The sequence below is a fragment of the Taudactylus pleione genome, unplaced genomic scaffold, assembly GCF_031769625.1.
Source record: "Taudactylus pleione unplaced genomic scaffold, aTauple2 ptg000690l, whole genome shotgun sequence".
Lineage (NCBI taxonomy): Eukaryota > Metazoa > Chordata > Amphibia > Anura > Myobatrachidae > Taudactylus > Taudactylus pleione.
In genome coordinates, this window is record NW_028285092.1 from 2814426 (window position 1) to 2827289 (window position 12864).

Genomic DNA, 12864 nt, shown 5'->3' on the forward strand with positions numbered 1-12864 from the left:
ACGTCCTCCGCAGTTACAGGATTGAAATACAATACAGCACCTTTTGATGTGGTGTGGGAGATTGGTAGCATGTGCAGCCAGCAAATCTGCAACAACAGTGTGATGCTATCATGTAACAAGGACCAACATTTCTAATGCTTCTACCACCTTGTTGAATTGCAATTAAGAATCACATCTCTTGGGCACAAAAGGGTTGGGGTGGGGTCCTACTCAGTATGAGAAAGGTACACCTAATAAAGAGGTCACTGAGTGTACTTTACTTTTTTATACTGCTTTTTAAAACTATAATACCACCCCTTACAATACAATCACTCACAGTATTATTCCAGCCTAACACCATACACAATATTTATCTGTTGTGGATAGACTGAGTAACAGGGAGAACCATAACTTCAGTTCAAGGTAATGTTAACTTAGATTTGTCTGCAAAAATCAACATCAAGTATCATTATGTCACACTTTTAAAAATTACGTACCTTGCTGCTATTGGATGTAGGCAGATAGATCACAAAATGTGAAAAATGAGAGAATTCATCCAGATTTAAGATCACAGTCTACATAAAAAAAAATGTGTATATATATAAGTTGGGCTTACTTGTAACTTGTACAACTTAAACACAAATCAAACTTTTTTTTTTAACCCAGTGATTGTTTCTTTTTGGCCATTTTGCAAAGCATTGTGACTACTTTTTGACTTCTGTTTGTGAAATATCTGCTTGTTTTCAAAGGCAAGACTAACTGCATACACACCTAAAGATTTTCCGTCCAACCATCCAACTAGTTGATTGGTTGAAATGAAAATCTGGTAACGTATGGGAGTAAATGATGATCAGCCAATTGCTCCTAAATGCCATAAAACAGATGAAAATGGTCGTCAGAAAAGTTTGTTAAATGTTTGATCTAAATAATATGTTCAAACAACAGTATTTGTCCATTTTCCGGCGTTTGGGAGCAAATTGTTGATTATCATTTGCTTTCATACCTTACCAGATTTTCATTCCAACCAATCAACTAGTTGGCTGGTTGGACAGAAAATCTTTAGGTGTGTATGCGAATTTATAAAGTACTAACTACCTGGAAGACCCACCCCTTATTAAAGCAATTTTAACAAAATATTGTTGTGTAACTGTTATTTTGACCTTTATTTTTCTATTACAAAAAATACTCAATAAAATGGACAAAAGAGTTTTGTATTATGTAGGTTCCTTTCTTGTTAATTAAATTTTTTTTATATTCTATAGCAAATGCAGACACACCAAACACTATTATTGTAAACATGAATACTTAAGCCATATTATGTACGACAAGGTGTGAAATATATGCCTGTTATAAATTTTGCTTCTCACACAAGAGAAGGCATCCATGATTGACTGGCGTTTTGCCACAGTTTTACTGTGCTAACTACAAAAATATCAATTGCATTACATAAACAAATACTGAATATCAGAAGTAGCCAAAGTACATTTTTATTTATTACAAATTAAGAAATCAAGGACAACAAAGAGAGTTGACTGTCAACATTGACATTGTGCACTAAACCCATATGAACCAATAAGGTTTTTGCATTTATTGTATATCCAGCACTAGACAGATAACAGCCAAATTGCTAAATGGTTTTCATATAGGTTTACACTTTTCAGAAATATATATAAAAAAAATCATATTAAATTAAAAAAGGGTGAGTATTACAAAACAGATATGGGTGAAAGGGCCTGATTCAGAGATGTACGCTAACCCGATTGTTAGCGCACATTTCTGATGGTAAGTGGTCTGCACTTGCGCAGGACCTGTTCTGTGCATGTGCAGAATGGGTCCTGCGATACTGCACAGAAGGCAGAAGCTTTTGGGGGCGGTGTGGGGGCGGGGATGGTCTGTGTTCCTTGCCCCCCTATTTTGTGAGTGCTGAGGCCAGAGTGGACGCAGACTTCTGACCTCGCAAGCCACCAGCTTCAGCTACAGCAGCCTGGACAAGGGACAAACATTGCAACCGATGGTGGCGATTGTTCCGATGGTGATCTCAGGCTGCAACCTCAGTCGCAGCAAGGAGGTGTCTGTTTCTTAAAGACGACACCTGCTGCATTTGCATTTGAAATGGACAGCATTGCAATTCCGTCCATCTCTGAATCAGGCCCTAAGTACATAAAAAACAGTTATCACATAAAGGCAATCTACCCTAAGCGTTTAAACAGTTGATGTCAAACTGATGCTTCAGCAATGGGGTTTGCCATATATAGTACTTGATCCACATACTTTACATTGGTCGGGCATCCTCCCACAATGTAATGCTTAAACTCTAGCTGTAGTGTATGGCACTGGTTCCCATTTGTTTGTCCTGCGCTGAAGCGTTTTATAATGGTGAATTCATAAAGAACAATTTTAGGCATCCATTTCTGTTATGCAATTGTTTTTATTTGTTAATTTGCTTGGGCCTGATTCAGAGTTGACTGTTTGACCATTTTCAGAGCGTATTTAGCATCTGCACATGATCTGGAACCAAACGTACAAAACAGCGAGTGATGCAGAGTTGTATGCATTTCAATTGCATCTTCTCTAGTAGGCAGAACTGGGTCGTAAGGGGGCATTCTCACGCAGGCAAAAGTCAGTGAGGGCATGCCAATGGAATTGCAGGGAAGAAATGTACATAGAATACAAGGAGGGATAGGGTTGTCCTATAATGGCACACAAACTAAATAATTAAACACTGTAAAATATAACTTAATTTTAATCCTTGTACTGTGATATGCAAATAGAATAGAGAGTGAGCAAAAAAGGTAAGAAATAGTGATAAAAACTCACACAGTTTCATGCATGCTTCAAATTTGTTATTAAAATTTATTCTGGGTAACGGTCATTCGCTATTAATGTATTAATGTGATTGACCTAAAATTTCTTATCTATATTATACAGCAGGCACTCGTAAGAGTTACTTTATTAAGTATGATCCAGGTGTCACTCTTATATCAATGTTGTTTACCGGTTTATTATTGAGTACACATTTGTGAATAATACGCATTTGAAGCATACTTCATGGGGGGGAACACCAATTTGGGGGTGGATCGGTGCATGGCTCATGTATTAATAAAAAAAGAAACAATAGTAAAGGTATGATTTTTTACAACAGTGTGGACAGGACCTTAACCCCTTCAATGCTGAGTCTATTTTGACACTGTTTGGGGTGGTCACATTCCAACGTTCATATCAGTAATTGTTTATGTAGTACCCACACAAATTATATCTCGTTGTTTTCAGAAGACTTTGAATTTATAAAGAATAACATTCGTTTTGCCTTTGTCCTGTGGGGAGAAATAAGCAATCTACCCAATATGGCAATAAATTGCTTTTGTAGTAAAATTGCAAGTACAGTAAGTGAACTGAAACAAATGTATTTTTTATCAAACAAACACCTTCCCACCTTCATCATTAATCCACTTTTCCAAAACCGTAATAAAATCTGGACTTAAAAATAAAATAATGAAATGTAATATCATTTTCATGTGTTTAAATAAAATGCCTTAAATGAGTGGGAATAAAACAGTAGTCAAACGAGGAAAATAGACAACCTACAGTACATCATTGATTGAGAAGATTCTAGTGTTTCTTGATCCCAGAACAGGGAGATCTAGGTATTACAAACTCCCATCTCTGGACTATTGCTTTCTGTAGTATACAGTAGAATATTACTGTCTGGTGATTACAAAAAAAATAACTAATAAGACGGAGGGTGACCCCAAGTAGGAAAGTGACAGGATGGCCAACATTGTGCACATTGATTGCCCTCCCCCATCCGCCCTCTCTACTAGTGTTTATGCACTGTAAGTTGATATTACCAGACATTAATAAGAAAAGGGACACATTGCTTGAAAGAGAGGACTCTCCTCGTTCAAATAAGGATGTTGTAGACAAGATAGAGGAAATATTCCTCAATTCTCTAGTAATCACAGGTGATCACATCATTCCAAAGAGGGGACACCCCTCTTTCAAACGAGTCTCTCTCTAAGCTGTGGGTATACAAGTCCTAGTATTATATGATGTGACTTAAAGTTCCACAACAGCTACAGAGTATCACTCTCCGGACCTTAATAACCACTTTCTTACTGTCCAGGCTAACACTGATGTCTACTCGCGCTGTGCATCACTCGAGGTTAGCACAGAGGTCTGCTCACACTGCACATTGCTCCCGGCTGGTGCTGAGGTCTGTCTGTGCTGCTCATGCCCCGTCCGCGCAGTGTCCTGTCACTGAGCATGGAGATGGCCCTCCGCCACCCCTTGCTCACAGCGTGTCTTGCCAGCATGATGACACACATAAACCACAGTATGGGCACACCCATGTTGGACTGTCACCAGAAATTCTTCCTCCACTCAGAGCGCTGCTCCTAGACCAGCTGATCACAGCATATAATCCCTCGGGATCCTCCCCTATATATTACATTTCCTAAATGACCTCTGTTACCAGTACAACGTTGCTTCTTGCTGAAGTTACAGCTCTGTGCTGAGCTCCTAGGTACTCTGTATCTGAACAGTCCCAATCGGTTATATCCAGTTCCTAAATCTAGTAAACAAGTCTCCTATACAATCTTGCACACCAGTCTGGTATTACCACTGAGACTTGTTCTTACAGCCTCCATCGCTCCCATCCGATGCCTCCAACATCGGACGCTTATCAATTAAGTTCTTCAAATCATCAATGTCAATCTCAACCGATCAAGTTAATCAACATTGGACACATATCAATTAAGTTCTTCAAATTCATCAACATCAGTCCCAACCGATCAAGTTAATCAATTCATCAACATCGGTCTCAAACTGCTCCAGCTCTCAATCCAGCATCATCGGTCCCAATCCGACCCATTACTTTAGTATTATATATCAAGTTCCATTCCAACCTGCTGTTCAATAAAGACATTCTATTCCTGTCCTCGCCTTCCGGCCCATCACCCACTAACTTATCTCTACCTCCTCACATCAATACATGAGGAAGCCCTGGCTCAAGCCACTCAAGTTCCTTCACGCCTCTCAAATCCCTTCTTCAGCCTCCCACGCCTGTTCCAACACAAACCAACCCGCAGGCATGACACAGAGCTTGAGGTTGCCCAACTTTTTGGTACATGGTACTAACTTTAATGTATGGGGGTCGAGGGAGGCATGGTGTAAATATACAGTGTATGGCACCTGGGCTTTGGTGATCTTTGATACGGGACAGTAATTATTTGTATGCATTATAAATAAAAAAATAATAATTTGCAAGAGCATATCAAGGGAATGGTAGTGACCAAGACCAATGAAATTAGTGGAGGGAAATGGATACTGTATTTGTGATGGTTATTTGTTGAGGGGAATCCCCTCTTTCAAATGACGTGACCCCTAAGAAGTTCTTCTCCGGTGATCATGTGTGATCACCAGAAAACAACCCTGCACTGCAGAAATCATTATGAAGTCCAGGAATGGGAGTATACGAGTTATGTACATTATGTCAATGAGAGCACTGCAATCAATGCTCTTGTTGGCACCATAATCCTGGCACCACATTGTTGACACCATTAATATACTAATTAAAGCATTTTAACACTGTTGGCAGTATACCTGTAAACATGCTGGGAAATCAGAATATTTACAGTTATACTACCAACACAATTAAAATGCTTTAATTTGCATTTTAGGAGGGTCTACATAGTGGTGCTGGGATTATGATGCAGATGAGAACATTGTCTGCAATATTCTTGTCAATATTATGACTTCATAACAGGGAATATCCCATCCTGGCGTCAATAAACTCAGATGCACCCTCAATTGAAAGAGAGAAGTCACCTCTTTCAAATGATGTGGTTAATGTCTGGTGAGTACAGATAATAATACCCTATATTATACTAAGCATTAAGAAGTCCAGAGATTGTCCGGCGGATTAATAGAGAAGGAATAGCCGCTGAATATTTCTTGGTGGTGGTTACAAACACACACACACACACACTTGCTTTTAGTTCACTTTCTAGCAATTACAATATAAAATATTGTCTTTGCCTTATGGAGGAGAAATAAGCATACTAATGCTATTTTCTAATAATGCAAAGTCTCCTAAAGAAAACAATATCATTTGTGTGGGTACGGTATAAATAATTACGATTATTGATGTTGGAATGATAACAGTCCAAAAAATGGAAAATATGCTCAGTAACAAAGGAGTTAATACTATACTGTCCTCTAGGTCGGCTCCGGGGCTAAGAGCACCCTGTGCCAGCCGAGTGCTCTGCGCTCCTTATTGCACGCAGCGCAGCCATGTGCGACCGAAATTGGGGTGTGGCCTAATTATCATAGGCCATGCCTCCTTACGTGACGTTATCTGAGGGGCGTGCCCGCATGTCACGCCTCCAAATAATGTCAGGCTTGGGGGAGCGTCGCTAGATGGGCTTCCCCCAGCCCTCTCACGGCACTGAATGGATGCCGCGCGGATGCGCACAGCATCCATTCCGACTCCGAGGTCTAGTCTCCACCGCAGCGGTGGGGGTCCCCAACCCCTCAGATTTGACCACCCGCTGAAATCGGGATGCTGGGGAAGGGTGCGCTCTCTATGGGTGGCGTCCCTGTTTGACCGCTCAGGTCGAACACCCCTAGAGCCGGCTGTCCTCAATAATATGTTGTGGAAGCATGACTGTATTGAACAAATAGTTTAACTTTTCTCTTCATACTCTGCATTCAACTTTTTTTTTTATTTTTGTATGCTACTTCTGTAATGTCCTTGGGGCGGGAGAATGTAGGTCTATGCAAAATTATATTAATACAGTTGAAAACAAAACATTTGCATGCTCCCATCTCTATTAAGCTAGTTTTACCTTTGCAGTAGGTAGCAGATCAGTTCTCCATGACAAGTCTTCAATTTGTACACTAAAATAAATAATGGTGTACTTAAAAAACAAACATAAAAATATGTAAAAATACACAATATAAACGGTTTTCACAAACATTTGTATCTGAAGATTTAAAATAATGTAATCTTTAAAATGTAATCTTATTACTGTTATATTTACTGAGTTATTTACACTGAAAGTCTAAAGAAATTTGTTTTTATTACTATAAATGATAAATTTAATGTACTTTGAAAAAAAATTATACATGAAGAAATTTAACAATGGTAAAATCCTTAACTGTGCAGCTAAATGGTTTTACACTTCTCATTGTCACCCTAGGTTTGACACTTTATCAACAGGTATTTACTGTATGTAGTGAGACCCCTGCGGCATCCCCCTAATGACTAATTAAGCAATTGGAAGTTCCACTTAGCTTAATTTGTCACATGTACACACAAAGACATTAAGAGTTTTTGTTTTATTTCTGTCAGCAGACAAATAACCTACCAGTATTATTATTTTATTAATAAGGCTCCATAATGGTTGTGCAGGGGATCGGTATGCATTACCACCAGCCGCATGGCCGGCGGTTCAAATCCCGACCGCAAAAGCCCAGCAGAGGTGAAGATCCCGACTGCGCTAAAGGTAATTATAAACTAACGTAACCCCCTCTAACCCTAACTTAGGGGTGCCTAAACCTAACCCCCCCTTCCCCGCTGCCTAAACCTAAGTCTCCGGGGGGGGGGGGTGCCTAACCTTAAAATCCCCCCGGGGGTGCCTAACCCTAAACCCCCTTACCCTAGCCTAACCCTAACCCTCCCGGGGGGCTGCCTAACCCTAAGTCCCCCCCGGGAGCCCCTAACCGTCCCCGCGGCTGTCCGCGCCCGGCTTACGTTTGATCGGGATGTCGGCCTCCCGGCGTAGGGAAAATGACAGGCATTGGGATCTCAACGCCTGTCATTGAACCCTTGCCGGGATTAGACAGTCGGGAAGCCGCCAGTCGGGATTCCGTCCATCAGCTTCCCGACTGCTTCCCTTCTGTAGCACTGTATAAATGGAAACAATGGCAATAGGATACATACAGTAAGTACACACTACAGTATTACAGACAGTATAATTGTGCATAAAAGACAAAGGTTAGAGGGCCACATGATATTACAATCTATGGTTGACTTTGGGGGAGATTTTGCAAAGCTTGGAGAGAGATAAAGTAGAGAGAGCTAAAGTAACAACCAATCAGCTCCTAATTGTCATTTTTCAAACAGAGCCTGTAAAATGACAGTCAGGAGCTGATTGGTTAGTGCATTCTCTCTCTACTTTATCTCTCTCCAAACTTTGATACATCTCTCTCTCCAAAGTGTGATCTATCTCCTCCGAGGGAGATTTGTAAAAACATGTAATGTAAGAGATCCCTGAGTACTTGAGTTGAGAAGCACTGATCTAAGTGGCTTAGACCATGGAATAATAATTAGTATTACAAAATAGTGGTCATTCATATCAGCTTAATGGTTTTTCACAGGTGCTTGTAAAGGGCGGGTGTTTACTCTGGTTCCTGTAGTGCTATTTGAAGGTTTCTGGGGTACTTCCTAGCTGAGTTGGCTCTCAACATAAATATATTTATGTATGTGTTGTTATCATGTGGCCAAACAATATGCAATCATGACCCAGAGTGGGTGCTATTATGTAGCGTTAGGGAGGCAGGTACAGAGGAGCCTTGACGTGGCCCGGCGCTTAATCATGTAATTGCAAATATATGCAACAAAGACCTCTGGATTTCTATTAGCATGTAGTATTCAAGCTTTTTTAGCTGCTTTTTTAGCAGTGCGCTGGAAGAATAATAATTGGTGCCAGACAGGGTGGTTTGTGTGCTCCAGAAACGGCGGATCTGCAGGAATTCTTGCACGATATACTTAACAGAGAATGGTGCATAAAACAACAAACAACCAGTAAGCAGCAGTACAGTTGGAAAAAGCCTGGGTAATAAGAGAGTTCAGAGGAGGGTGGCCAGGCCGGTTCAAACTAACAATAAAGTGACAGTAACTGAAACACCCCTGAGTTACAACAGTGTATGCAGAATAGTATCTCTGAAAGAAGAGCATGTCAAATTATAAAGTGGATACTCCCAGTGGCATAGCTAGGGTATCTGGAGCCCAGGACAAGAAAAATGGAGCAACCCACCCCAAGTGCGCATGCAGAAGCCGCATGTGACGAGAAAATGGGTGTGGTCAACTGTCACAAGGGGCGTGGCCACTGAAAACTGTGGCTTGTCAACATGACACACACCCTTTTTCTCATCACTCTGGGAACATTCCTTTCCGTTCCATATGCACCTTAATACCCCGAGTAGTAATGCCCTTCTTGCAATGCCCACTGTAGTAGTGCCCCTTATGCAATGTCCCTAGTAGCAGTGGCCCATGTAGTAGTACCCTTTATACAGTGCCCCCCGTAGTGCAAACTTATACAGTGCCCCCATTAATGCACCCTTATATACAGTGCCCCCAGTAGTGCCCCCTTAAACTGTGCCCACCTATGCAGTGCACCTTATACAGTCCCCCCTATGCAGTGCCCCCAGTAGTGGTCCATCTTATGCAGACCCCCAGTAGTGGTCCATCTTATGCAGACCCCCAGTAGTGGTCCACCTTATACGCAGGGCCCCCAGTAGTGGTCCACCTTATACGCAGGGCCCCCAGTAGTGGTCCACCTTATACGCAGGACCCCCAGTAGTGGCCCACCTTATGCAGGGCCCCCAGTAGTGGTCCACCTTATGCAGGGCCCCCAGTAGTGGTCCATCTTATGCAGGCCCCCAGTAGTGGTCCACCTTATGCAGGGCCCCCAGTAGTGGTCCACCTTATGCAGGGCCCCCAGTAGTGGTCCATCTTATGCAGACCCCCAGTAGTGGTCCATCTTATGCAGACCCCCAGTAGTGGTCCACCTTATGCAGGGCCCCCAGTAGTGGTAACCATTATGCAGGCTCCCAGTAGTGGATTTCAATGACTATAAATAAAAGATATTGGAAACCTTGTGAAACACTCATATATACAGTCTTATATATAACATTATCAAAATCTTTTTTTATATGTATTTTTATGTGTGTAAACATTATTGTCTTATGTGAATATAGCTGCTATATGCGTATAATTTATTTATTTTTGCATTTAACATGCTGTATAGTTATGTTTTAAATTAAAAAAACATTTTGGTACTACATAACAAGCCTCCTGTTTATTAATAGAGAGCAAACTATGATCTATGAAAGATTATTAAAGAAAGAATAAATTAATACCAGTGCAGCAATTGCCTTTTTTCCTTCTCCTTTGTTATGTATATTGGGGGTCCTAACTAGACTCCAATTACTTGCAGCAGATATTAATTAAATATTATTAAACTATCTCAGTGCCAGGAATTGTAATGATCTCACTACATTGCATGTTGTTTTTTTATGAAAAAGTGTCTGCTACCCAATTACCAAACTGGATTACAAACCGCTCTAATTTAAAAAAGGAGTTCATTGTTTTATAATGCAGTGGACTCTGCTTACGAAAGGTGAGAACCTAAAGTACTGAAAGAACAACGCACCAGACTAAAATATATTCAAGAAAAAATACAAGGTAACCTATGTATATATCAGGCGCAAAGTGAACACACTTTAAATATGATTAATTAACAGCTATAATGCAGCTCCCACTTAAAGTGCTGGGAACACTTACTGTATATGACTATACAAAACTTAGTAAAATCAGTGTTCTCCCCAGGCTGTTTTTGGCGGGTGCATCACTCGGCAAGAAACCGCCTACCACCCGGCACTTTGGGAGCCTGCAATTGGGGACAGTAACTGGGAGCTGTATAAAAAGGACCAGGTCCTACAGACTTTGCAGCTTTTTCATAATCAGATGACTGGGCCCCTAATAAAAGAGGAGAGTAAATATATAAAATGTTATTTCAAGTTTAAATCATAATGTCATGGTTTAAAAAAAAATTTTATTGAAAAGGCCTCCACCCGGCTATGTTGATGCCAACCGGCTGGAAAAAATTTCTGGGGAGAGCACTGAAAATACAGACCAAGGGAGTGCATATAAAATAAGTATTGTTTATTATAACATGAAAAAAATCACTAAAAGATAATAAAACAATGATGAATAGAAACAATGTCTATAGACAATAAATGCCACTGATTGGTCTAAAATTTCGGGCATATAATTGACACTTAGATAGTGAGGTGTTCCAATTAATTTTATATTATGGCAAAGGTACCAAAAAGTTCACGTGCTCACTCTCCAAAAACGTAATCTCACCACCAATGTTGATGCCCAGCAATATATGTCACAAAAAGGCTGCGGCCTCTGTGTATTACACTCCCCGGATGTTTACAGATTGTCCCCGCCTGAATACAATGTAGCAGCGGTCCTGGAAGAAACGCATCCACGGCCTAATGTAATATGGAGCGAGACTCAGCTCATGCTGTGAGTAAACGTGCACAGTTCAGCGTCCAAGGTATCTCACCAATCACAAGTTAAATGTCCAGCAGCCATTTAATGTAGATTGCAAGGACAGCTGATAAGATATATGATGAAAGATGATGTACAAGTTAAAACGTGCCTGATGTGAAAAACACGATCTGAGTGAGGATGTGAAAAAGTCTGACCTGTCACCATATATTGACAGGTGGTACACCTTAGGCACTTGTAACAACCTGGTTGCTTAAACAGAAAGGCTAAGGGTCTCTTGCCTACAGAAAGCTTCCTTCCTTAAGAGGCAAGAGACCCTTAGCCTGCTTCACTAGGAGCAGGAACATCAAAGATGTAGTAGTTCATGCCAATATTTCCAATTTCGATACGAGCAATAGCAACACTACTAGTACCTTTCTGTTTAAGCAACCAGGTTGTTACAAATGCCTAAGGTGTACCACCTGTCAACATATGGTGACAGGTCAGACTTTTTCACATCCTTACTCAGATCGTGTTTTTCACATCAGGCAAGTTTTAACTTGTACATCATCTTTCATCATATATCTTATCAGCTGTCCTTGCAATCCACATTATATAGGGAAAACCACCAGAACAATGAGAGAATGTATGGCCCTACATAGTTCCACCATCAAAGGAGCCCTTGCTGGCAGAACTGTGGATCAACCGGGTTGCCAGGCACTTCGCCGAGAAGAAACACAATCTCTCCGACCTCAGACACATGGCTATCGACCATGTACCCAGGACAATCAGAGGCGGCGATAGAGCAACTCGCCTCCTTCAGGTCGAAGCCAAATGGATTTTCAATTTAAACACCATTAGTCCAGCAAGCCTTAACGAGAAGATCTCGTGGAGTGTGTTCAAATGACATCACACCTCTGTTCATATTTCATTTCTTCATTATTTCATTTTTCAGACATTTATTCCACCAAGGACAGGTTAAGTTTTGCTCTGGTCCATGATTATGCCCCCAATTCCTCCTTTATCCCATTTTATGTTCATGCCTATTGGCCCTATGAACGTCTGCCCACACCACCTCTGTTGGACATTCATAATTTTATCGTCGCCACTATGCCTGCTTTTGTGTCTACCTATTTTTCACACATGCATTTTAATGTATCTTGTCCCTCCTTTCCCAGTTTCTTTCTTTGTTTCCTCATTCTCCGTTCCTTACCTCCCCATTTTCACGTTCCTTTGTTTTTCTTGCTCTTTTCCATGCTGTTTCTTTTCTCTCTTCCCCTTTTTTTTTTTCTCTCTTCCCCCTTTTTGCTTTTTCTCTTGCCCTTTCTTTCTTCCTGTTTACATTTCCCACTTGGGTTCCTCTTTTTCTCCCCCCTTCTTTTTTCCGCCTCTTTTCTTTTCCCTGTCCTTCTTCACTTGCGTATCATCTTTGCATTTTTATACACATCATCATACAGGCAGTGAGCGGACTTATTTTGTATTTATATTTGCTTTATTCTATGTGGCTTACAGTATTTATGTATCCATGTATAAACGTGTTCACTATTGCTTTATTCACTCTACACATTTCTATTGTTTCTTTTCTTCACCAGGACGACAAG

General features: G+C 40.8%; 1 protein-coding gene across 2 annotated transcripts in view; it reads right to left on the minus strand.

Moving 5' to 3' along the window:
* Positions 1-12864, minus strand: part of PGAP1 (post-GPI attachment to proteins inositol deacylase 1) — a 707270-nt gene that overhangs the window by 426460 nt on the left and 267946 nt on the right. For both annotated transcript variants that reach the window (XM_088456228.1, XM_088456226.1), the window contains exons 12-13: positions 6825-6876; positions 477-554 (exon numbers count right to left, since the gene is read on the minus strand). In XM_088456228.1, the coding sequence (XP_088312354.1) occupies positions 477-554; positions 6825-6876 (130 nt within the window). The remainder of the gene's footprint in view (positions 1-476; positions 555-6824; positions 6877-12864) is intronic.